The sequence below is a fragment of the Megalops cyprinoides genome, chromosome 1 (genome assembly GCF_013368585.1).
Source record: "Megalops cyprinoides isolate fMegCyp1 chromosome 1, fMegCyp1.pri, whole genome shotgun sequence".
In the NCBI taxonomy this organism is placed as follows: domain Eukaryota; kingdom Metazoa; phylum Chordata; class Actinopteri; order Elopiformes; family Megalopidae; genus Megalops; species Megalops cyprinoides.
This window is the reverse complement of record NC_050583.1, coordinates 47,618,564-47,645,368: the sequence shown is the minus strand read 5'-3', so window position 1 is coordinate 47,645,368 and position 26,805 is coordinate 47,618,564. Positions and strand designations below refer to the sequence as shown.

General features: G+C 46.5%; 1 protein-coding gene across 1 annotated transcript in view; it reads left to right on the top strand.

Annotated features, from left to right (window-relative positions):
• The window catches only part of LOC118779863 (endothelial PAS domain-containing protein 1-like), a 30,209-nt gene extending 5,949 nt beyond the window's left edge, over positions 1-24,260 (top strand). Inside the window, exons 2-16 of the mRNA XM_036532169.1 lie at positions 6,902-7,092; positions 11,172-11,317; positions 11,805-11,889; positions 12,217-12,329; positions 12,903-13,126; positions 14,748-14,854; positions 16,680-16,827; positions 17,675-17,892; positions 18,217-18,398; positions 19,154-19,261; positions 19,694-20,160; positions 20,277-20,403; positions 20,596-20,710; positions 20,922-21,083; positions 21,718-24,260. Coding sequence (XP_036388062.1) covers positions 6,902-7,092; positions 11,172-11,317; positions 11,805-11,889; positions 12,217-12,329; positions 12,903-13,126; positions 14,748-14,854; positions 16,680-16,827; positions 17,675-17,892; positions 18,217-18,398; positions 19,154-19,261; positions 19,694-20,160; positions 20,277-20,403; positions 20,596-20,710; positions 20,922-21,083; positions 21,718-21,866 — 2,542 coding nt within the window. The 3' untranslated portion in view covers positions 21,867-24,260. The remainder of the gene's footprint in view (positions 1-6,901; positions 7,093-11,171; positions 11,318-11,804; positions 11,890-12,216; positions 12,330-12,902; positions 13,127-14,747; positions 14,855-16,679; positions 16,828-17,674; positions 17,893-18,216; positions 18,399-19,153; positions 19,262-19,693; positions 20,161-20,276; positions 20,404-20,595; positions 20,711-20,921; positions 21,084-21,717) is intronic.
• Positions 24,261-26,805: the final 2,545 nt, after the last annotated feature.

Below are 26,805 nucleotides of genomic sequence, written 5' to 3'. Positions count from 1 at the left end.
AACGTCACCTTCTTTGTGTTTCACCTCCTGGAAATGATGGATTGTTGTTCGCTGAAACGTGTAGGAACATGGAGTCCCAGGGGCCCAGGGAGTAGGTTATCATTATTTTTCTCCACTTGAGCACCGCCGCTCCCAGAAACTACAGGAAGGTGGGCAGCAAGCAAGGAAGGGAGGTGAAGGGGCCATGTCTGGGTCACTAAAACAGCTCAGCCGTACCCCGCCTTCCCCAAATCCTGCCCCTGCTTGTCTGTGTAAATCTTTATCTGAGCAGGTACTCCAAGATTAACTGTGGAGTGACAAACAGTTGTCAATAATGCATGCGTTGTGCAAAACGTGTGTCACTGTGGGCGTCCAGTGTTAGGGTCAAGCGTCCTCTTCCTTACAGAAGGAAATCAGTTAAAGCAATTTGCTCCATGCACATTCATCTTGAGCTGTCTTAGGACCATCCTTTCTAAAAGCATCCGTGCTTTCCATCGAACAGACATTTTGGTTAATGTCCAGCTCTGTAAACAGAAGGAAGTCAGTTTTACTTGAGTTAGGGAATTAGAGGATATGTACAGTACATGGGTGGGGGTTGGATAATTGCTCAGATTAGACTGCTTTTATAATACGTGACTGAAGCACAGAATATCTACTATGAGAAGAACGCTAGGCTCTTTACCTGGGTTCTGTTGTCATGTACTTACATGCTTTGCCCTCAAAACCTTACATTAATGTCTCAAATTGTGGTAAGGTAAATTATTGACATTGTGACTCAGAGAACAATGTCGAGTTTATTGAGAATGCATGGTTTTTAACCATGATCGGAAACTTCAAAACATGGTGGAAAAGGCAAAATTATTATATATTGAAGATAATGATGTTTGTGTGTGTGTGTTTGTGTGTGTGTGAGAGAGAAAGAGAGAGAGAGGGAGAGGGAGATATTTATTCTGTGTTTTGGCCTGCAGAATATACCTCTTGTTAGAGCAGTACTGTCAGAAATGGGTGCTGGCAGCCAAACTGGAGAAGACCAGAACGATAGTATTCCAGAAGAAGTTTTGGAGTGGGAGGGGGGGGCCGCAGGAGTCTAGGCACTGTTGATTCCTAAAACGTCGCTCTGCTTGCTATGAAAATAGCGACGGGTACGTGCCACACACACCCAAGTCAAACATTCGCTGACCCACCTGGTGCTGGCAGTGAAGGGCCTGGGGCTCTCAAAGCGGCCTCAAACGGATGATTGACACATTTAATCAAAAACAATGAGCAAAGGTTCAGCTCCTCGAAAATGGGACGAGGCACAGACATGGTAATCAAGCTCTTGGTTACAGTCAGCAACACCCCGCAGGGGTGTGCCTCTCACAGCCAGAACCTTTCTTCGCTCCGTTGAACTTTGACCTTTTTTTGCAAAATATTCATTACCTCAGTGACAAGCGGTCATTTTCACCTGTCAGCGTGTTAATTTTCGCACCCTTTCGGCCTCATTGAAGCTGAAGGTCACAGCAACTACAGAATGCAGTGACTATGTCACATAAACCCCCCACCCTTCCTGCACACAGCCTCTTCTGTAAGATGTATTGTAGAGTGCACGTAGCGACTAGCCTGCAGGCACTTAGCAGACCCCTCTTCCTCTGTTTTATGTAGGTTTGTAAGCCACCAGGCCCTTCACTCCACTCTCTGATGATCTCCCTCAGAGCTCCTGCCTGTTGGGCCAGTTTTTCATCAGAAAAATCAAGCCTGTTGGCTCAGCTCCCTATCATAACTTCAGCCGATTGGCGGTGTTCCTCTTCAGATCTCTAAGCCTTTGGCCCAGTGCCTCATCGGAAGTCCTGCCTTCCGAACCAGTTGTTCGTAAGAACTCCGACCTATTGGCCTGGTTCTTCACTGGAATTCCAGACTGTCAGGCCTGGTCTGAATCAGAACTCCAGACTGATTGTTTTTGTGTTACATCTTTGCATCAGTGGCATGACACAGTGGTAAAGAGCGGGACCCGTAACCCAAAGGTTGCCCGTTTGACTCCCAGGTAGGCCACTGTTGCTGTGCGCCTGGACAAAGAGCTTAGTGCGGATGGCCTCAGTAAATATCTGTGTAATGTAAAAATGGGTAGCTCTGCAAGTTGCTCCGGATAAGGGCATCTCCCGTGGATGCAGCCTACTGCCGCAAGCTCTGTGGCTTCGTCCTGGTGCACTGTCTTGCTCAGAATGTTAGTCCATTGACCCTTTGACCCGGGTCTCCTTTGGACCTTCTGCCCGCTGACCCAGTTTCCCACTCCCCACAGATATGGTACTGTCTGAATTGCTGTCTTAGCTCCAGCAGATTCCAAAGAGGCATGTCGCCCTCCCTCAGACTCTCCTGGGTTTCCGTGAATCACATTGCGATACAAGGGTGTGGTCACATTCAAAACGGAGCTTTATTTTTCTTTAATATTTGCAAACATTCCATTCGAATTTGGTAGCACCGCACTAACAACATTATGACAGTGCTGAAAGTACAGCACTCCAAAGCAAAAAATACAGTATGAGAATCCCTCAATTACAATGAATAAATTAAAATAAAGAATAATGAAAAAATATGCATGCACATATTAAAAAAAATACATAGACGAATGCCAGCACATTCGACCTCAAAGCAAGTTCAAACTTTATTTTTTGTTCTCAATTTTACCTTTTTGCCGTCAAATAATTTCTGTGCCAGCCCTCGGTCATTGGCACTGGGAGAGTGGATTTTTTTTGCTATGCTCCACAGGGGCACAGAACTGTAAAATGTCTTTTCCTGGCAATGGAGCCAGAGCATTACTGAGAGCAATTCATGCCAGACAAAAATGTCTGAGCTCACAGAGAAGGTTGCGTTCACTGGATGACCGTGTAAAAGTGACTCTCTGACAGAGTGAGTAAAGACGGACTGCCTCGATTCACAGTGTGACCCCAGCAGTAGCAGGGGGTGAAATCCTTCAGAGGCCAGGACAAATTAAGAGACAAAATCTGTAAGTTGTTATGTTTACATATAACAAAAAAAAACAACAGCAATTGCCTTGAAATTCATGTGTGAGCCTGGCCTGCAGTTTTGACAAATTATAATTATTATGCTAATTCATATTATTTTTCTTCTTATTATTATTTTTCTTGACTTGCGTCCTTATCCAGATAGACTTGCTGTATTTGTCATCTGTTTATACAGCTGGATGTGCACTGAAGCAATTTACAATGAACACCCTCCTAAAAGGTACACAGGAAGTGCCCCACAATGCACAGGAGAGCATTTACAGTCAGCAAAGGTGTGTATGGTGCAGTAACACAGAGGGTGTATTGAGAAGGATCCTTGGACGTTAAGTTACTGCATTTTAAAGGTGTGTGGGGTAATGTCGGTAGTGTAGCATAGATAATATGAGTATGTAAAAAGGGTTTTCGGAGCTGTGGGTGCTGTGTTAGAAGGCTCCACAGCAAGCCCTGCAGGGTCACCACATGCAGCCCTTAAGAAGCCCAGGGTGTTCTATTCCCAGAATTCCACAGAGGCACAGAGTCATGGCTAATCCCCTGGGGTATGCACTGTAAGCGGAGGAGTCCGCCAAGTTTCGGCATTCAGGTTCCTCCAGGCCCTCTCCCGGTGACGCCGCGATGCTAGGGGCCGACGTGGTCCTCGCTGTCACCTGGACAGGTGTGTCCTCCCGGGCTGTGACGCAACACAGATGGATCCACAGACTGGGCATGCCTTTGTGGTGTTTGAGAATAACACCCGATTCCGAAAGAGACTGTAGAGAGACCTCTCTCAGATCAATCGACGATTAGTTTGTGATTGACAGGGTTGTTGCATTGCCTGTCCATACCAGAATCCCAGAATGCAAGCGACTTCTTCAGGGCAAATCTGTGGGCTAGATAGATTTCTGCCCCACGAGGGTGCATCCGTGCATGTGCTCATGCATTTGCGTGCATGTGTGTGTACGTGCGTTTGTTTGTGTATTTTTTTTTTTTTTTTTTGCTCAGTGTTGGTCAAAGGTTAAACCCCACCAGTAGGCTCTGTGTGCTAATCCTAAGATTAGGATAACGTGATACGGTTGTCTGGCTGACTGTGGGGTGAAAGCTCAACTCCTGTCAGTGCTGTTTGCATTGCTGACATTTTGTCACAGATTATCTATTTACTGGACAGATATTCAACTCACTAATATCCGCAGGCTGAGTTCTCATTGGTCCAGGTCCTGTTTTTAAGAATATATTGACTTTCGCAGTATATTGTCTTGCATTATAGTGTTTCACTTATTCCTGTGGGTTGCAGAGATGCTTCCCAAAAAGGTAAAAGGTCAGATTGTGTTGCTATTAAATGAAGTTGGTCGAGTAAATATGTTCAAAAAAGCCAGTAACAGGAGAGAAAAAAATAGCCTGAGATAAGGAAATTACATTTCATTATTGTCATTTAGCAGACACTCTTATCCAGAGTGACTTACATTACAGGCTACAATTTTATCCAGTTACACAGCCCTGCTCCCAACCTCTACCCCACACTGCTGCCACAACTGTTTGTGATCGTTCCTCCACTGGTGTGGGGGTGGGGCAGCTGAGGGGTTGGGGTGAAGAGCTGGGTGGTACGACCGAGGAGGCGCCGGGACCCGCGCCGAATTTAGGCCTGAAGCCTTAATTCCGGGGGAGCCCCTGCTGTTTTTACTCTCCTCTTCACTGGGGTGTTTTTCCCTGCAAAGGTTGTTTGTGTTTGCTGCGCGGTTGTTCCTGATGCTTTCAGCAGATAAGTTTTGATACTGTAGGGCATGTCACCCCTGAGGAATGAGGAACCATCAGCGGTCAGTTCCAGCCACGCTGAGACCCACGTCAGAGCTACTTGTGCTGTGTGTGTGTTTTTTTTTTTACTGCTCTGTTTGTCTGAGGCCATCGCTGTTGACATGTTTCAGCTGCCCCTGGGTTTCTGGTGTCACTTTTGCGGCGGTGTAATTGACACCTGTTTTCAGAGGTCGGTTTGGTTGCAGGAAAACAATTAACAATCAGATCATTATCCTGGTCTAAAGCCCAGGGTCGGCGAGTCGGTGATACACATTGCATGCAAACCCAAAGGCAAACAATTTCACACCCTCACGCTCACAGTCTGTTTTTTAACGTGCCATAAGGATGAGTCACGGTGAGAGGACAACAGTTGATTTTACGCTGACTTTTAAAGAATTCCAGTCACATTCATTCCAGCGAGGTCGTTTGTGTTTTTCACACCACTTCCGCTGTGATCACATAAACCTCTCCGTCTTATGCAATTGCCCACCTTGGTTTGATTTCTCTTTCGTCTGGGAAATTCTTTGGCAGTTGCTACCCTGCTATGACAGAAATCCTTCAGTACTCCTGCACCAATCAGTGCTCCACAGCTGAGAGGCTGCCCCTATGATGTCACAGAAAGAGTGGGTTTATGAGATCATAGCGGGGGAGGAGACAGTGCAGGTGGTGATGCGGTGACTGGAAGGCTGCTTCATGAAGCCATTTTTTTTATATGATGGACACATCATATAAATTAAAAGCTGCCATAAAGGAGTAGCTGCCAGTGAACTTTGATCTTGGTGGTGTAATCACTGTAATACCTGAAACAAGCTGCTTACTTATTTTTGTTCCGCCTTATTTTAGGATAGGTTTAGCATCATGGCCTAAAATTGTAGGAATAGGTTTAGTAACAGCAATAAATAGTTCTTTTTGGTTGCATTTGACTTAGTGATAGCATGTTTGGATTTCTACACCATTCTGACACAGTTTTCCAGAGAGAGATTCACTACACACTGAGCTGGCACTGTTTGCCTGAGGGAGATTCACTACACAGAGTTTCACCATCCTGAGCCAGCATATTTTTCCTAGGAATTTGACTATATGCTGTGGTATAGTGACATTTTCAGTGTGTGGTAGTCTCTCTCTACCTATCTCTCCATCTATCTTCTTTTTCTGATTCACTATCCTGATTCCCCCTCATTTGGGGGGTAGGTTGCCATGAAGGTGTTCACCCTCTTATTTTCCCGGAATCAGTCCCCAGTCTTATAACCCGAGTCACAGGCACCCATATAGTGGACCAATGGCAGCCAAGGGTTTGGAGCTGAGGCCGTTGTCTCTCTGTCTATCAAAAATAGACATAGCCTGTTTAGCTCGATTAACCTGCTTTCCTAGTCAGTGCTGATTACATTCTTACTCTGGGTGCAGTGGGTGGCATCACCTTCTCACAGTGCCACTTCAGTACCAGTTAGCACCTCTACCTAAGCCTCAAATTTCATAAATTAACTTTTTTTTCTGCCAACAAAGATGTGCTCTTTCTTTTTAATTCTCCTGCTAGACCATCCTTTTCTTGCTGAAATGGAATTGTCACATTCATTAAAATGGGGGATCTGTTGAAATGCACTGACCTCTGGGAGGCGCATCTACCTCTTCATTGGAACAGTGACATCTTTTATGTATATAATTTATATTTTGATATTTATATATTTGACCCTTGTCCCAAGGACACTGTATCTTTTTCCCTCCTTAAATCATACACTGATTACCTGTAACAGAATTGATTACCTTCCAGTTGAAGCACACACACTGTATGATGCAGTAAATCTGTTAGTGCCACCAACTGTCCACTAGATGGAGTCTGTGTAGGAATGTCGAGCCAAATGGACGAGGGTCGGCAGTCTCAATCATCCATGTTATCAGCGTGTTTACTGATTACTTTATCATTATCTGTGTTTCCTTGTTTGCAGAGGAAGGGTTTTAGCTCCATTCAGACTGGTTCTTTGAATACATTGCTCTTTTTGTCTCTGTAAATTAGTATTGCCTCTCCTGGGCTATACCTTATCTGGATACAACTGTTAATTATTCATGTGAACTAGTATTTCTGTGTGCCTGTGTTTTAACAGGGCATTGTGACGAGTCTGTCAGCATGTCTGTGACCTCTGACCTCTGACCTGTCTGTGCAGGAACCCCTCGGAGCGCAGGAAGGAGAAGTCGCGGGATGCAGCCCGCTGCCGGCGCAGTAAGGAGACAGAGGTGTTCTACGACCTGGCGCACCAGCTGCCCCTCCCCCACGGCGTTAGCGCGCACCTGGACAAGGCCTCAATCATGAGGCTGGCCATCAGCTACCTGCGCACACACAGAATCCTGCGCTCAGGTGAGCGGCCTGCCACAGGGCTCACACCTCTGCATTACACTGAGAGAGAGAGGGAGAGAGTGTGTGTCTGTGTCTACATGTGTCTGCGTATGTGCCCACACGCACGCGCGTGTGTGTGTGTTGTGTGAGCATTTACTTGAAAGAGAGAGAGAGAGCGAGAGAGAGAGAGACAGAGAAGTTATTATTATTATGACGGGACATTATTTTAGTTTCAGCGCAGCGCATTAATTGCTTTCGCGTTTGTTTACATTTGGGGCCACAAAATTAATCTGAACGTTTGAAAACCAGGAAAATGATAAACTGACACTCACGTTTATTGCTCTCCACCCATAATCATATCAGCGATTATTGGGCTGCTGGAAACGACGCCACAGGAGGTGTCTGGTGTCTCAAAGTTGACAGGAAGTGACCTGCGGGCTGGTCAGGAAGTGTCTTTGTGTCTGATGAATTTCACCCAAAAGCACATAATGAGAAAATGCCACAAGGAGGCAGAGCTGCAGGGGAACCATTATTAAAGGTGATTTTTTTTGGGGGGGGGTTAATTTGGAGGAGGCATTTCAGTCCAGTCTTCACCTGGTGAGGAGGAACTTGAGACATTATAAGTGAGGCCCTCGCACAGACCTGGAATTGTACACACTTACAGCAGTGTGTAAGCATGCATGTGCGTAACAGAGAGAGGGAGGGGTGCAGAGAGAGGGGACTCGAGAGAGGCAGAGAAAGATAGTTTGGGAATGCAGGCCATGGATAGAGATGGCAAGATCTGGACTCCCACAGAGTTTACAGGGCTGTGATCGGTAGGAGAGTGTAGCATGCTCAGTAGGTCTGACAAAGAATAGAACTATGGTGGTAGCAAGCCCTTACAGGGTTAATCCAGCCCAGACGCAGGCCCAGAGTTGGGTCCACAGCCCCCCCTGAAGTCAGGAGGAGTACAATATCTACCCAGGAGTCTTACTCTTCACTGAGTCATTTTGGGGACCCCCTCCCAGCACACTCAAACGTTGACCCATTCCCAGGGACCCACTTAGGACCCCAGTTAAGACCCCAGATAAGTGAACCCAGAGTGTCCTATGCTTAGAATAAGACATCACTTCCTGCTAATGCTGTGTTAGGTCTCAAGACCACTGTAGCCATATTAGACTGCACTGGGCTGCAATTACACTAGGCCTCACCTCCTGAAGAAACTATGACGTTACGGTTACAGAATCTGAAGTTCTGTTCTCATGGAGGGTCAAGAATTTGCCAACCTTAGGCATTGAAAAGGGCCCTCAGTAAACATGTAATTCCAGTTTTTACCTGAAAGGATGTGTAAAGGAACCACTTTGCAACCACAAAAGTTCTGCTCTATTCTACTGAAGTTGGAGTAAGTTATTTTTCAAGAGTGAACAGTTTGCCGTCATTTTTAGAAAGTTCCCTCATGTTCTGCACACTCCAATATCTGACCTCCTTTAAGGGGCTGAGCCTGTCCTCCTGCTTGGATCTGAAAAGTTTACATCTGATTCAGAAACGGCGGAAATCTGGCGTGGAAAGCACAGACAGAGTTCTGTTTACGCGTGGCGCCACGGTGTTTGTGCCTCAGCCATCGGAGCTATGAAGGTGTTCTCCGTCATGGCCTGAGCTCTGTCCGACAGGAAGTGGATGCCTCACTACAGGAAGAGTCAGGGGAGGAAATTCCTCTGGGCTGAGGTCAATAAGCCTGTAATATCTGAGCTATTTTTGCCCTGGGCGGTTAATATCAACCCAACCCCCCCCCCCCATTCACTTGTGTTTCTAATGCTGGCAGCTGTGACTCTTTGAGGCAAGCTGGAATGCCTGTAATTCTGCATTACATTATATTGTTGACATTTAGCAGATGCTCTTATCCAGGGCGACTTACATAGGCTATCATTTTTATATGTTATCCATTAATAAAGCTGGATATTTACTGAGTAAATTCTGGGATAAGTATTGTATGTTCACACCAGGAGCGGCAAGGAAATTTGCCCTGGCTGCCCTGCCAACAAACCTGTCGGCAGTGGATGTTCTGATGTAGATGAAATAGGCGGCTACAAGTTCGTTCGGAAAGCTTGGTCTTGCAAACTTTGTTTAAAGGGGCCACAAAGCAAACAAATGTGTCGACCGTTATCTTTGTGCTGACTGACCACAAGTACGGTATAAGTTATTGATTTAACCTCATGAAATCTTTTAAATGTGAAGGTAAGAAATCAATCAATGAAGGAACGAAATTAACAATTATAATTACGTTTGGTAACAAAATAAACTAGCGAAAAAAACTAAATAAAAGCCATTTGTGTGGTGTGACTTTTGTATTGATGCTGTAAGTGCTAAGTCAAATTTCAACATGCAGTTTATAGGACACGTTTACTAGCCTTGGTCTTTAATTAACATTAACGTTAAAGTAAATAATGGGAAAACCTACCACGGCAATTATCAGCCTCTCCTCCATTGTGTGTGGGGACTAATGTTTGGTAGGAACAAAAGTTTACATGGTTGTGTTCTCTACAATTCTCTAGAGTGGAGCACTTCTAAATTCCGATTGGTTGCCACCGAACCACGTCATAGCTCATTACCATAAAATTGCCAGACTTCAACTTTATTCTGACACCCACACCGCCCAAGATGCATACCCAACGGCCATGCCGCTGCTCACTGCCGAGAGACGCTGGCTCACATGCGTGAGGAAATGAATGACTTCCGGTTGCTTTGACACTCTCACCACTCCCGGTGTGAATGTGCGGTTATGGTAAGAGATACAGCAGTAGTACCCTGGCAGGGAATTGAACTAGCAACCTTTTGGTTACGAGCCCTGCTCTTTACCACTTTGCTACACTGCCGTTATGCTTGCTCATATACTTAGCTGACCACCTTTCACACCGGTGTGACAGCCATTCATGGAGCTAGGAATCTGCCCTCTTACAAACCAAAAGGTTTGCAGCAAATGCTGAGGATTCTAAACTCATCGCACAAGTCTCATCAACACATCAAACACATTCACTTCAGGAATTGCTTCAGTTCTCACACACTGTGGTGATTTTTCAAAAGCTTTTTGGTGAAGGCAGGTTCCCAAACCCAACTTGTTACAGAGCCAACACCCCTGGAATTGGAGGTGGGGAGGCCTACCCTGAGCTCTGTTCCCTGGGAGAATAGAACATGAATTTCAGCGTTCTGTTTAACTCCAGCCCCAGGCTTCAGTAGGCCCAGAGATGAAAGGCTTCTCATCAGGGGGAAACGCGCATGAGAAATCTCACACTTCCGTCCTCTCACTGTGAAGTTCTTATCTGTTTATTTTCTTGTTGTTCTCAACACTGCGTGATAACATGCTATCCTTTGTGTCTCCTGTTTGAAGTGAAGTCAGATTAAATTTGGTCTCTGAAACATTTTCTCTCAGTCTGAGTGTACAGTTTGTCTGAAGTCTATTTGTTGTTGGGTTTTGTTTTTTTGTGTGTGTGTGAGTGTGTGAACTGCTTGGTTTCCTATTGCGTCACTGTGATATTTTGACGCAGTTAATGTCGCAAACCGTATGGAAGCATGCTAGCATACATCAGTCCAGAACCTTCAGATGATCTGTTCGCAGTCATTTGATCAATGGCTTCCCCTCTCCTCTAGCTAAGGGTCATAGTCTTTCACATCATAACAATTCAACTAATCAGAGGCGGTTTGCAATGGAAAAAATGAGGTTATATGTCACCAGAAATGTGTACGTGTGGGTGTGTTTGTTTCTGTAAGCACGTCCTGTGTGTGTTTATGTTTGTCAGTGAGTGGTGTGTATGCATTTGTGTGTGTGTGTGTGTGTGTGTGTATGTGTGGGAAGCAACAGACAGGAAAATCCATTTCCAGCATGCTCACGTGGGTCTACACACGGCATGAGATTGTAGTTTGCTGTTACAGACATTAACACTAATGTGTGTGTGTGTGTGTGTGTGTGTGTGTGTGTGTGTGTGTATGTGTGGGAAGCAACAGACAGGAAAATCCATTTCCAGCATGCTCACGTGGGTCTACACACGGCATGAGATTGTAGTTTGCTGTTACAGACATTAACACTAATGTGTGTGTGTGTGTGTGTGTGTGTGTGTGTGTTGCAGGACAACCCGACAGAGAGACAGACGAGGACAGACAGATGAGCAGCCTCTGCCTGAAGTCGCTGGAGGGCTTTGTCGCCATGGTTACGTCAGACGGCGACATGATCTTCGTGTCTGAGAACATCAACAAAGTCATGGGCCTGACACAGGTGCGTCCCTCCCCCCTCTCTCCATCCCCTGCCCTATCCCCAAACCCCAAAAGAAGATGCAACCCACTTCCTTTTTTACCCCCCCGAAACATCCACCCTATTGTACCTCTCCCCCTCCTACACTGTAATCTTGAAAGGGCCAGCATTTCTCCTCTTCCTTTGTGCAGTGTACACTCATATGCATGGCAACCTGCCGACAGATTCAATTTTACATGACTACACAGATGGCTGTCCAGGTTACTGCCTGAATTATACACAATATCAGAAATGTTACCCAGAATTTGAACCTACCACCTTCCAGTCCAGATCAATTTGTTTTTTTGGTTTGTTGTTTAGGGATAGTAGCACAGCTCGGCATTCACATTTTCAGAGCAGTTGGCGGTGCGGTTGTGCGGCTCGAGGTTGAGGGCATGTCTAGTGTTACCCTCTCGGACTCCCAGTCTCTCTGCTGCCCTGAGTCCTGACTCTCTCCTCTTCCCTCACACAGGTGGAACTAATGGGACACAGCATCTTCGACTTCACGCACCCCTGTGACCACGAGGAGATCCGGGAGAGCCTCAGCCTCAGATCAGGTACCGGGACACAAGGAACGCCCCTTAGTGACAGAAAAGACTCCAAAAACAGAGATGAAGGGAATGGGGTGAAGATTAACATTATGAGATTATTCTGAGAAAAAAAGATATTTAGCGGCATTATTCAGCTCAGGAAATGATCAGACCCAGTCTGTGTCCAGCTGGGTCAGAAAGCCAAATTACGCAGTTTGTTACGCTCAGAGTGTAGTAGTAATGGAGGAAGGGGCTGTCTGACTCAGGTTCCTGATTCGGCAGATTATGTTGGTTCACCACACCCCACAGTAAGACTGAAAACAATATTCCCTTTTTTACCCTGCCCCTCCCCAGGTTTTGGAAAGAAAAACAGAGAAAGGACCTCCCAGCGAGACTTCTTCATGAGGATGAAGTGTACCGTGACGAATCGGGGTCGCACCGTCAACCTCAAGTCAGCCAGCTGGAAGGTCAGTACGCCGAAAGGCCACCCACAACCCGCCCCTGCCCCTCCCCATGTAATCTAGCAACATTACCCAGATATTCTCAATGTCTCTAAAACATCTGCAGCTCTGCCCTGAGCAGAGGTAACTGACCCTTCACCAGCGTTAGCCGTAACTGGCTGTGAGAAGTATTTGGATTGGCTGGGGATTGTGGGTGGAGACGCCAGATTGGCAGTTATCAAGGGCTGAGGTTTTCATCTGAGGTTCTTAAATTTCTAAAAGGGTTTAGTTAAGTGGAACATTTGAGCTAGTACAAGCCAAGTTCTATCTGCAGAAAATGCTGACATATGTGGACATTACTCATTTCTCTATATGAAATTAGGAAGTATTTTATCACTCAGACAGTTATAAGCAGAATAGTTTACCAGTAGTAAGACTGAAAGCAGAGACACTCAAGAACTAGCTGGACAGTGCTAGACACACTCTGCAAAATGACAACCCAGGTTGGGCTGAATGGCCCGTTCTTGTCTTTAAACCTGAATCAGAATTAGGTGGCCACCTCTGCTCTCGGTGAAGGTTGTGTCGCCCCCTGTCTGTCAGGTTTTACATTGCACCGGACACCTGAAGGTGTACAGCAGCTGCCCGTCCCGTGCACTGTGCGGGTTTAAGGAGCCGCCCCTCGTCTGCATGGTCATGCTGTGTGAGCCCATCCCTCACCCCTCCAGCGCCGACCCGCCCCTCGACGACAAGGCCCCGCCCCTCGACAGCAAGACTTTCCTCAGCCGCCACAGCATGGACATGAAGTTCACCTATTGTGACGACCGGTGAGAGAGACATCCGCAGAAGCACGCATGCTCACATACACACAAACACACCCATACGTGCGCACACAAATACATATATTATAAAGATGTATGCAAGGACACACAAACACACACATACAAGTACACTCATACAAATGCATTATATAGGCATGCACGCACACACACACACACACACCATAACACATACACACATTAAAACACACATTCATGCACACTCTCAAACACACATATGGAGCACACACACCCTCAAACACACCTGTAAGAGATCTCACACTCACGCTCACACAGACACACCCATACATGCACACTCATACAAATACATTATATAGATGCACAAATGCACTTGCAAACATGTCTGCTCAGGCACACACACACAATCGCATGTACACACAAATATATAGCACACACACAGCATGGACACACGCCTCCTGTGACATGCTGTGAGACAGTCACACACACGCATATCCATGTGCACAAGGTGATACAGGTGACAGTAGCCTGAGACAATGTACGAGTAAATAAATACTAAATACAGTATTAATTAATAATAAATTAAGTTCCTGCAGCTCAGCTTTACAGGAGCAACACGTTAAGGATCTAGAGCTTAGATAATTGTGCAATAAATGTGCTTTGCCATCCAATAGTCGGAGTACAACAGTGAGCTGCAGTGCAGTGAGCTGAGGTGTAGCATAGTGGTAAGGAGCAGGGCTCGTAACCAAAAGGTTGCTTGTTCGTTTCCCCACTGGGGCACTGTTGCTGTACTCTTAGGCAAAGTACTTAACCTAGAATTGCCTGGGTAAATATCCAGCTGTATAAATGCAAAACATCTAAAAATTGTAACCAATGTATAAGTCACTCTGGATAAGAGCATCTGCTAAATGACAATAATGAAATGTAATGTCCAGTCGGCTCCAGTGAGAGGCAGTGACTCATATTGCGACTGTACTCCACTCTGACTACCTGTTTGCTGCTGTTGTTGTTGTTGTGGTTGTGGTTGTGGTTGTTACCAGGTCCTCGCTAGAGATGAAGTTATTAGGAGAGAGTTGTGATTTCCCAGAAGGCCAGTGTGTACGTTGCCTTTTCACCTCTGCTCTTAATGACTTCCTCAATAAACGGGTGTTGTCATTTTATCAAAATTTATAAAGTACACTTGCTCATGTTTTCCTTCAGGGCATTGTGGGAAATTCATCAGTGTATGTACATACAGCTAATTAACTGATTAGAGCAAATTAAGGCATCTTAATTAAGTGACACAAAAGAACTGCACACAGCTATAGCCCTCCAGGTACTGAAGGTTAGGAGAGGGCTTTAAAGATGGCCTGCTTATCAGCAGCTGAGGGGGGCTACAGCTGTGTTTTGTGTGTTTGTATAGAAGAGCTGCCTTGTGTGTTTCTGCCTGCGTTGTGTATTGTGTGTTGCTGTCAGTGATATACACAGGAAAACGAGGACAGTGTGTGACTATGTGTGATTTTGTCTGTGCCACGAGAGAGAGAGTGACCCTGAGCGTTTGTGTCTGTGGTATGCTGAAGCAGGACCACAGGTGGTTCAGTCTGCACTGTGTAGGAAGGTGTGGTTCAGACTGCACTGTGTAGGAAGGTGACTGCGTGTGGTTCTGTTACAGGGTGAAGGAGCTGATGGGATACAGCCCTGAGGATCTCTTGGGGCGGTCCGTGTATGAGTTCTACCACGCACTGGACTCCGACATCGTGACCCGGAGCCACCAGAACCGTAAGTCCCCCCTCCTCCCTCCTTTCCTTGAGCCGGATCTTGTTGGACATTACCAGTGCGGTAAGATTCTAACACAAAAGGCCTGGTTCCACAGCTCAGTTCTGTAACAGCTGCACCATGCTGCATGTGTCAGTTGATCAGTCTGTCACATTGTGTCCAGTAATTGCATTTGTTTAACAATAGTGTTAAACACACTTTGACACATGCCTTCACACCAGCTGTGTTTGCCTGGAATGTAGTTCATCACAGATCCTGTATAACCTGTATCCCAGCATGCAACCGACTGAGTCACCAAGGCGCCAGTGGATTCCCCAGGCCTTCTGCATCTCTGTAAATCCTGGACAACTGACCCCCACCCTCTACTGTACCAGTCACACACACATGCGCACACGCACACACACACACACGCAGGCTCTCACATGCACACACATCCACGCAACATGCTCAACTCCCACTCGGTGTGAGAAATTACAGCCCCAACATTCACTCCTACCAGGAGTCTCGTTAATGACCCACACAAACAAGCCGGGCTAATTAGCAACCCTTAATTACAAAACAAAGGGAGGAGACAGTGAAGAGAGGGAGAAGTACTCAGGGCTTCATGTCCCTGATAAAGCCTTAGGCTTTGGCTTTAGCCTTTTGGCTAAAACACAGTGTTTAAATGATCAATGTTTACATAACAATTTTCTCCTGTTATAACAAGTTCTTTATTCTATATTAAATCAGGGTTATGATTAAATGTGGATTGCACTATATTTATCTTGTATGGCTTTTTCTAGTGTGTTCTCTCTTGTGGTTCGGCAAACATGTTTTTTTGCTTTGTTTTAGCTTTTATTTCTTTCCAGTTTATGCTGTTTATGGCAGCTGTTAAATATGGGCTTTTAAAAGTCACGTCTCTCCCTCTCTCTGTCTCTCTCTGTGTCTCTGTCTCTCTCTCTCTCTCTCTCTTTCCAGTTACCATCATAGAGAATCTGTGTTCATTTTTTCCTGTCCCCAGACTGAAGTGTAATTCATATCTGTTGATGCAGGGCAAAATTCATTCTGCTCTGAGGAAATGCCGCCACCCTGAGGCTTGGTGTGACAGGCCTCATACCCACAATGCACCTGTCTGACAAATTAGATTTCAGATGCATGTATGATTTATTAATACAATTGGCAGAGTGCTTATTGGATTGGGGCTATTATTGGACAGGAGCCTCAGCCTCTGTTCGGATGCCTTGAATCCCATTGGCTGTGAGCTGTGACTGGATGAATAATGGGTCAGCAGCTGCCGTGGGTCCCTTGCCCTGGCAGACCCACAGATTAAGCACTAATGAAGACTTTGAAGAGCTCTGACTCTGCTCCTGCATGACATTTACAAATCATCTTAACCTTTTTAGCTCCAATTTTTTGTGAAGGCCAAGAAAAAAAGACCGGAAACGAATGGCAGGCATCATTCCAGATCAGCCTGGCACAGAGCTGTCAGGGGGCATCGCTGTGTTTACACCATGTATGTGTGTGTGTGTGTGTTAGGGTTTCTCATTCTGATCACATGAATAGGACAAAGGAGAGCTACTGCTATGGTACAGCCAGGTTTGTCTGTGTGTGTGTGTGTGTGTGTGTGTGTACACACACATACACATACACAAACACAAACACACACATACATACATTCGTGCATGCATGCACAAAAGACACACACACACACACACAGACAAACCTGGCTGTACCACAGGAGTAGCTCTCCTTTGTCCTTTTCATTTGATCAGAATTAGAAACCCTAACTGTACCCTTTCAGAGCGTTGACCCTTGACTCTTTCCCCAATTTTCTTCTCCCCCTCCCCAGTGTGCACTAAGGGCCAGGTGGTGAGTGGGCAGTACCGCATGCTGGCGAAGAATGGTGGTTACGTGTGGGTGGAGACTCAGAGCACCGTCATCTACAACAGCCGCAACTCCCAACCCCAGTGCGTTGTGTGCGTCAACTACGTCCTGAGGTAGGCTCTCAGGGGTGGGGCCTGAACCAGGGGGCAGGGCACTGACCAGGGGGTGTGGCCTAAACTAGGGGGCAAGGTACTGACCAGGGGGTGTGGCCTAAACTAGGGGGCAGGGTACTGACCAGGGGGTGTGGCCTAAACTAGGGGGCAGGGTACTTTCCAGGGGGTGTGGCCTAAAACAGGGGGCAGGGTACTGACCAGGGGATGTGGCCTAAACCAGTCGGCAAGGCACTGACTAGCGGGTGTGGCCTAAACTAGGGGGCAGGGTACTGACCAGGGGGTGTGGCCTAAACTAGGGGGCAGGGTACTGACCAGGGGGTGTGGCCTAAACTAGGGGGCAGCGTACTTTCCAGGGGGTGTGGCCTAAACCAGGGGGCAGGGTACTGACCAGGGGGTATGGCCTAAACCAGGGGTCAGGGCACTGACCAGGGGGTATGGCCTAAACTAGGGGGCAGTGCACTGACCAGGAGTTGTGGCCTCTTCTGACTCTGCTGATGATTTGGCAGTGTGAGTGGGTCATATTTAAAAGCGATATTGATTTTTGGACTTGTTTAACAGGCCGTTATGCAAATTAATCAAACAAACAAAGTGTGCTGTCCTCTGTTTACATGTGAGAAAGGTAGAATAGGCTGTCACTTAAATAGTTTAGTGAATCTGTACCACTGTGGGTGCTGAGCTACAAATATGGCAGCTGGTAACCATCACCATCCTTATGATTTGTAAGATAATCAGTGAGTCAGTGGTCTCAGGCTGCTCTTGTCAACTCACGTCAACGTTGTGGATCTCTTGAGTCAGCAGTGGGCTGTGACGTAATGTTGTAACGGCTGTAATGTCTCTTTCTCGGCAGTGACATTGAGGAGAGGTCGACGCTGTTTTCTCTGGATCAGACGGAGTCTCTGTTTAAGCCTCACTCAGTGCTGACCATGAGCAGCTTCTTCAGGGAGGGCGGGGCTGAACCCGCGGGTGGGGCAAATGAGGTTCTCTTCACCAAGCTGAAGGAGGAGCCCGAGGAGCTGGCCCAGCTCGCCCCTACACCTGGAGACACCATCGTTGCGCTCGACTTTGGTGAGAGAAGCCGCCACGCCCCCTTGCCCTTCCCTGATGGGTCCACCCCAGCTTCCTACCAGCTGTGACCCTGCCCCTTTTCCACCCACCTGGACACTGTTCCCGCCCTTTCTCCACCCACCTGGACACTGTTCCCGCCCTTTCTCCACCCATCTGGATGCTCACCCCGTCCCTTCCTTTGCTGCCCTCCTGATTCGTCTACATCTAATTTTAGAGCACGGTTGTCACCTAATGTCCTATACTCAGGCCTGATACTCAGTTCTGCCAACACCCTATGAGATTGTGTGTATGTGTGTGTGTGTATCTGGATTGTTTCCCTCGCAGGGTCCCCGTTTGAGGAGTCCCCTGTCAGCCAGTCATGGGGCAGCGAGATCTCCAAGCCCAGTCCTGCCAGCGAGCTCTTCTCTGTGCCCCAGCCGACACCCCAGGGCAGAGCCACGCCCAGCACCACACCCTGTGCCACCCCCAGCAGCACACCTGGTCTGAGCTCCTGCTGTGGCTCCATGGTACACCCCACCTTCTTCTTTTGCTGCCCTCTTCCCCCACTACCTCTCTTCTTTACAGTTCCTCTTTGTCTCTGTCTACCTAAATCACCCCCACCTCCCACCTCTCCACTCCTCCCTTCCTCTCCTTGTCTTGCCCTTCTCCTCCTCCATCTCCTCCCTCTCTCTCTCCTCTTTTTTTCCTTTCTCTTTCCTTTCCTCTGTATTCAGACCTCTCTTTCCCTGAGGGGAGGATAAGCAGACACTGGTGACGGTGTCATGTGACTTAGTGGCTTGGTAATTAGATGAGGAGTAGCGAGCTACAGCCAGCTGGCTAGCGAGAAATAAATATACCTGCAATTTCATTGAGGCTGGACAGGCATTGCTCTAACCTTGACTCTGAGCCATGCGAGGAAAATAAATCAGCTAAGGAATGAGAAAGCTCAGACACAAAAATGGAACATGCAAACCAGGAGCAAGAGTTTGGGCGCCATGCGTCTCGTTTGGGTCAGCACCTGATCCACCCACTTTTGAATTTGGCCTCTCCTGTCATTACATGATGCTGTCATTGGTGTCCGCTTAGTGTCTCCCATCTCACAGAGGAAATAAACCAATTTTGTGACCAGAAACAGCCAAATGGTTTTGTTACAACATGAGCCACAGCCAGTGGTAACCAAGGAATAAGCATGCACAGTATGTGATTCCCGTTGAAGTAGAAGATAAATTGGTCTATACTCCTGACTCTGAAGATAATATGTGCTCTGCATCCCATTGTGCAGCCTGGTAGTCCTGAGGACTACTACAGATCTGTGGACAGTGATCTAAAGGTGGAGCTGACAGAGAAACTGTTCTCCCTGGACACTGAAGCTAAGAGTCACTGTACTCAGGTCAGTCGATTTGTGTCAGATTAATTCTTTGGCATGGATGTTTTTTTATTTGCTGAGCACACATCTTCCATGGTGACTTACGTAACTCACATTTCTAAATGGCCCATTTGTGCTGCTGGATCTATTAACCAAAGCTACACAGAATGAGTGTCTTACTGAAGTGTCTGACAGTGATGCCATTCCCAGGATTTGAAAACAGGCTACTTCCTTAATTGCTATGCCATAGTTGTTGATTGGGTTGGTAGCCTTGGTGAAACTAAGCAGTTGATTGGATGGTCTGTCTCTGCTCCAAATGATGGACCACAGTGATCTGGTTATTGGGTCTAATTTTGTAATAACCACATCACTGCACTGTCGAGGCCTTTGATTGGGGCAGCTTGGTAAGCCTTGGCTGTTGATTGGACAGTCTGTCTCTGCTCCCGCCCCCCTCAGATGGACCACAGTGATCTGGATCTGGAGACCCTGGCTCCCTACATTCCCATGGATGGGGAGGACTTCCAGCTGAGCCCCATCTGCCCAGAGGAGGCTCTCTCTGAGGGGTGTCCCATCGGAGACCAGGACAGCTTCCGCGACATTGCCAGCCTGTTCCAGCCCCTGGATACGCCCCCTCCCGCTCACCTCCACTGTCCCATCACATCCCCAGGGGAAAAAGGAGCCCCCGGCTCCGCCCCCCTGGAACGACGAGGACCCCTGCCCTACCCAGGCCCCACTGCGATGCCCCATTACCGCGCCCCAGCCTGCACCCCACTTTCTGCCATGGGAGGGCAGCAGAACCCGCAGTGGCCCCCTGATCCACCGTTTCTGTACCCCCGCAACACCAGCAGCATGGCCAACCTACTGCCAGGGACTCAGGTGTACCAAGATCACCCCCCCGATCACCTGGCCCTCCTCAAACAGAGGTACTGCAGCTCCCGCTCTCTGCAACTCTTTAATGTTTCTTTTTGTGCTGATTCCTAAGCATGCGTTAAAGCGTTACCCTGATGCAAAAGCTAACAGCTGCGATATTCTCCCTTAGGAGCCTGGAGGGCCTCGTCCCGCCGCGCACAGTCATGAGCCCAGCCAGAATCGCTCTGGCTAACAGCCTCAAGCGCAAGAGACAGCTGGAGTTTGGAGACCAGTGCGCTTTTACACAGATGCGCCAGGTGGTTTTCCTGTACCCACAATGCACTGCTGTCACCTTGCATTTGAGAATGTTGACAGTTTAATGCACGCACAGAATCTCATGCGCTGACAAAACACTTTTCAAAATAGAGATCTTCTTTTCTTAAGGAGATATGTTCCATAAAATTTTTTGCTTATGTAATAACAGTCTGGTTTTATTGTGTGTGTGACAGGAGGAGAGGTCCTGCAGTGAGGCCACAGAGACCATGTGGAAAAGGATGAAGACAGTGATGAGTAACACCTGTGGCTTTCCACAGCAGAAGTCCCATAGTGCCAGTGCACTCCCAGGTACGGTGGCCTATATGGGAAATATCCAGTGAACAACACAACAACACTGACAGTGAATTATAATGTGTGAGCCAACTGTAAAGGAGTATGGTGAAAGGAAATTAGAATTAAAATTAAAAAGTAAAGTAAGGGATTATGCATAACAGAGTCCTCTAAGCGAAATAACAACAGTCTCTGTCTCTCTTCCTGTTTCTCTCGGATGCGTTTGCAGTCATTCAGAGAGGTGGAGACCCACCCTTTAGCCCACTACTGGAACACAGGAATTCACAGTGCTCTGTAAACAGGCCCAGGGAGCCCAAAGAGCCCTGGCCGGGTCGGATTGGTACCCCCAGCTATCAAGAGTGCGGCATGCTCCGATCACCCAAAACAGGAAGTGAGTCTTTCACAGCCCTGTGAGATGTCCACACAGATTCATTGTCATACCCGTTGAAAGCAACTGTAAAATTCACCCTCATTGAATGATTATGTATCATAGCAGTAGCACAGCATACTATAGTACAAATATCAAGTCTGTGATTTGTCCTTCTGCCTTCATGTTGGTCTCTGTTGCCCCATTTCTGTAAGCCATGTTGGAATTTTAAATTTATTTCAGATGGCATAGCATTAATGAGTAGGACTTGTAACAGAAAGGTTGCTGGTTCAATTCCCTGTTGGGACACTGCGCACACTGCCTGTTGGGACACTGTACCCTTGGGCAAGGTACTTACCTAAAAATTCCCTCATAAATATCCACCTATATAAACGGATGTAAAATTGTAACCTATGTAAGTCACTCTGGATAAGAGCGTCTGCTAGCCAATAATGTAATGTAATACTGTAAATGATTGTACATTTCTTATATCTAGTGCACTTTTATCTACATTTCAACAGAGCTCATGTTCAATTGCTGTTAATATTGGAGCTGCTCTGTTTTGTGCTCAGCCAGGCCACAGCTGAGTTTGGATTTTCATTCGTTCACTGGCTCATTCATGTGTTCACCCTGCTCCCCTCGTCTCACCCCATGACAGTGGCCAGCCGCCTGTTGGTGCCCTCCTTCGAGACGTACCCCCTGCCGGAGCTGACGCGTTACGACTGCGAGGTCAACGTCCCGCTCCAGGGCAACCTGCACCTGCTGCATGGGTGTGACCTGCTGAGAGCGCTGGACCAGGCCACCTAGAGCCAGACCACGCCCGGCCACGCCTGGCCAACGCCCAGCCAACGCCCGGCCACCGCCTGGCCCCAACCATGAGCCTATATCCGAAAGACAGCAGCTTTACTTCAGTCATGTCAATGTTTTTATGTGCACGTATCTACAGTATATATTTTTGAATTAGAGTCATTACTGAATACAAATAGAGGATATGTTACAGAGACTGCTGTATTTCCTGCTCTCGAATTTGACTACTGTGAGGCCTTTTGCTGTCTCTCTGTCTCTAACTGTTTTCTGAAGTGTGAAAAAAAATCGACACTCGATTTGTGTTTGATCTTACTGTGAATGTACTGTCTATTTTAAATAAAGGTGTTTTTTTTTTCTTTCTCGGTAAGACAGCTGGCTTTTTTTCTTTTTCCTCTTCTCTCCTCTCCTCCCTTCTCCCTCTCTCCTCTCTCTCTTCATCCCTGTTGATGGATTCATGCATTGTGGTTAGTACTGATAGTGGTGAGGTCTTATTTTGTGTTTCTGTGTGAAGTCCCTGCTCTCGTTCCTATAGATCTCTCTGACGCGCTTGCTTTTCTGATATATTGGACGCTGTGTCCACAGCACAGAGTTTCCTGTCTTTATACCAGATTCGAAAAAGAGTGACAGGATCCATCAGGGGTCAAAGGTCATAGTAAATCACTCCTGCCTAAATCTAATTCTCAACCTCTACATCTTCTTCTTCCTCTTCTCTCTCTGTCTTGCCCCATTATAGAAGGTGTTGAGTACCTGTGTGCTGGCCACCGTAAGCCTATATGCATTTATAACATATTTATAGAGGTAATTTCTGCAGCTAACCCTGGTATTTATGATAGTATTTTAGTATTGGTTGGTTTCTTGGTACTTGTTTATGTCTACCCAGTAGCAGTTTAACTTTCTTGTAATCTTGAGGAGTTGCCTTTTTCATTTCTTTTGCTGTGCTGTTTTTATTGTGATTTTGTTGTGTTTTTTCTGTGATAGTGCTGTTATATGCAGAAACATTAATTTGTCACCAGTCGAGTACCATCACGGTTCCGGAAATTGAAAATAAGAAAGAGACAGGAAATTGGAAAAATGATAACTGCTTATATTGGTGTGGTTCATTCACAACATGCATCAATTTAAACCCATTAAATGAAAATTACTTGCCAAAATAAGTTTAAACACATCAAAAAAAGGACAGCTACTCGATAATACTAACTTGATTATGGTGCGCTTTGCCAGGTTGCGTTTATTTTTTGTTTCTGCCCAGTCTCTGTATCTCGTTCTTTATTAACACTGTTTATGCTTGCTGTTGGTTGTCTGAGACGTTGTGTAAGTGTTATTTTAGTGTTCTTCAAAAGTATGGTCTCTGAAAATGAAATGAATTCCTCTCATAACACTGACAGCATGCACAGAGATACACACACTGCAAAACATGCTTACTCTGTCTCACACACACACACACACACACACGCACGTATGCACGCACACACACACACGCACACACACACGCACACACACTCTGAGCTCAAAAGGGGCCTTTATCCTGTGAAAAGCAGGAGATTAAATCTAACCTTCCGAAAACTCAGACTGCTGGTGCATCTTAATCTTATGTTTTATTGGTACAGATGAACTCCTATTTCCTTTTTACTGCAGTGAGCCTAATGTAGCAGTTCTGCCTGGGGGCATGAAGTCATTCACACTAATTCCCACTAATACCTCTCCGTATACTGTCTGTCTTATATGGCTCCAAATACTGATTCCCTCTGATATCTCTACACATAATGATTCCCTCTGGTATCTCTCCAAATACTGATTCCCTCTGATATCTCTCCACATACTGATTCCCTCTGATATCTCTCCAAATACTGATTCCATCTGATATCTCTCCACATATTGATTCCCTCTGATATCTCTCCACATACTGATTCCTTCTGATGTCTCTCCAAATACTGATTCCCTCTGATATCTCTCCAAATACTGATTCCCTCTGATATCCCTCCACATACTGATTCCCTCTTATAATACTCCACACACTGATTCCCCCTGCTATCTCTCCAAATACTGATTCCCTCCGATATCTCTCCACATATTGATTCCCTCTGATATCTCTCCACATACTGATTCCTTCTGATGTCTCTCCACACACTTCAAAGCTTTTGTCAGCCTTAAAGGTGGTATCACTAGCACTTTAATGAACATGATGAGGATATTTTTTCTGCTTTGTCTGCTTTCATCGGCATTTGTAGCCATATATACAGTATATATATATATTTGCTGATGATATGAGCAATTTTAATATTCTAAGGTCATCTGGATACATTAATATCCGAAGTGATATTCCTGTATGGAAACTCTTACACGGTGGGAAACTGTATCTATGATATATATATATATTAAATCACACTGAATTTACCCCTGTGTCCTGTGCACAGTGTGTTCAACTTTACATGTTTGTCACAAATCATATTGTAAAAGATTGTAACAGAGCAGATTATACGTATATCAACTGTTTATAAGAACACTTCACAATACACACACACACACACACACACACGCACACACACACACACACACACACACACACACACACACACACACACACACACACACACACACACACAAAGGCATACATACACACACACACACACACACACACAAAGGCATACATACACATGTGTTTATAAGGTCAGGCTGCAGCGCAGACTATTCGCTTTATCAACAGTTTTGTTTGTCCACAGCAAAGAATCCTTGACCACATGGGGCTACACAGACTGTGTCATTCACACAGACTGAACTGGGATCAGTCACAGAGGAGAAGTGTGACATCATAATCAGCTAATGATGTCCAGGTTGGCTGTAATGGAAATATCTTGCTTTGTGTTTCTTTGTAATTTTTTTAGTGTTGAATGTTTGGAGGATCATCACCTCGTCAGTGTAGGTACCCTAAATCAAATTCAAGTAAACCAAAGTCCCCAGCCAATAAAGAACTTCTTGAAAATCCACTGGTCCCGAAGTGACTGCAAATCACTGATTAGAGGAACATTTTCATTCATTTGTTCATTCAATATCTTTGTTTGTTTGTTCCTTCATTCATTCATTCATTCATTCATTCATTCAGTCTTCAAGCACAGGCTTCACAGATCAAATACCTTCCAGCAGCTTCCACAGTGTTATCAATGAGGTCTTGCCCAGCCTGTGTGGGCGTGACATTATAAGCTCAAAGTGCAGTCTGACCAACCTGAGAGGCAGGATGCAGAGGCAGAAGCACCTGCATGTACCAACAGTGAGGGTTGCCATAGCAACAGCATCACACCAGCGCGGGGTCTCTGCACCAACAACGCCCCCTGCAGCATCCTGATAGCCACTCGCTTAAATTTGAGATCAATGCGAAAGCCAACACATCTTGATTTTTTTTGTTTTTTTTTTTACCTTTGTTTGTAGAGAGGAGGAGAGAATACAGCATTGATTTGCTTTTTTAAAAACATTTAACACCAAACAGCTGCTTACACAAAGTCTTACTGAGAGTGCTTTACATCTGTCAATGCAATAGGCTTTCTCAGCAATCGGGCAACTACTATGAACACCCACTGATCTTGTGATTTGGGTGGTGAGAGTGTAGGAGAGCTTAAGCTTTCCTGGGTTTCGTTTTTGCGTGGGTGGGTGGGGGGGAGTCATTATCCCTCCAAGAGGACAGCACTGAAGCACATTTCCCATGATGAATTCCGCCTGCACCTCCCGAGGGGGGGATGGTTCTGAAAATCACTGAAAATGAGCTGCCGTAGATGCTGAAAGATGTGTTTAAGGAAGGGAACATTCCGTTCTGCTCCCCAAACCACACAGACTGAAACCCGTGAAAACAGAAAACGAGCTTTCTATGCCAACAACAAAGGACGAAGGGCCATAAAAGGCATAGAAGCAATTCCGATTTTCCGAAGGGGTGTGTGAAGGCAGTGGAAGGGGGGGAAGGGTTGTAACCAGGAGCAGAATACGTTTGCGATATTAATAAAGATTTGTGTACACACTCACCTTTTTACCGTGGTATTCCTGTGGGAGTGTGGACAGTCCTGTGTTCTGTGTTTGGTTTAAAACAGAGAGAATGCTGGGATAGCTGATTGCTCTAAAGCAATACTGTTCTCAGGGGCACTAAAACTGTGTGGGGTATCAGAGATGCCTCCTGCAGTGAGTCTAACTTTTATCTCCATTTCCCAGTTACATCCCATGATCACCCGGCCGCTCACTCAGGGCTCTGCCAGGGATCAAAGGTCATCCTCTCCGCTGTCCTCATCTGACCCACCCACCCAGGGGAGAGGGTCGGGAAGTCATGCTGTGTCCCATTGAGCGGCGCGGGGCATCCTGGGTCAGTCCTCTTGACCCGACACGATGAGCTCTCTTTCCCAAACACAGGGCAAATCAGTGGCGTTTCCGAGAGGACGCTGGTCATCCCTGCGCTGTGTCACGGAGCTTTCCTGTAAGTCTAAATAAAGCAGCCTCTGCTAAAATAAGCCAGGGAAAGAGCCTGGCTCTTTACACACGCCCTGTGCGTGCTACACTCTGTGTGTGGTATGCTCTGTGTGTGCCACGCCCTGTGTGCGCCACACCCTATGTATGCTACACTCTGTGTATGCTACACACTGTGTGTGCTACACACTGTGCGTGCTACAGATTGTGCCTGCTACACTCTGTGTATGCTACACCCTGTGTGTGCTACACCCTGTTTGTGCTATGCTCTGTGCACATTACACTCTATGCACACTATGTTCTGTGTGTGCGGCGCTCTGTGAACGCTACACCCTGTGACATCTCTGCTTTTTATTTCTTGCATCTGGTCCAGAACAAACAGACCTGAACACATGAGCTCCCGCTTAACACCCAGCTGGAATCTCTGTTTCTCAGATTCTAGAATGTCAAGCTGCCATGTTCTACAGCCTCTGGTGGGGACAGGAAGAAAGAACCAGCA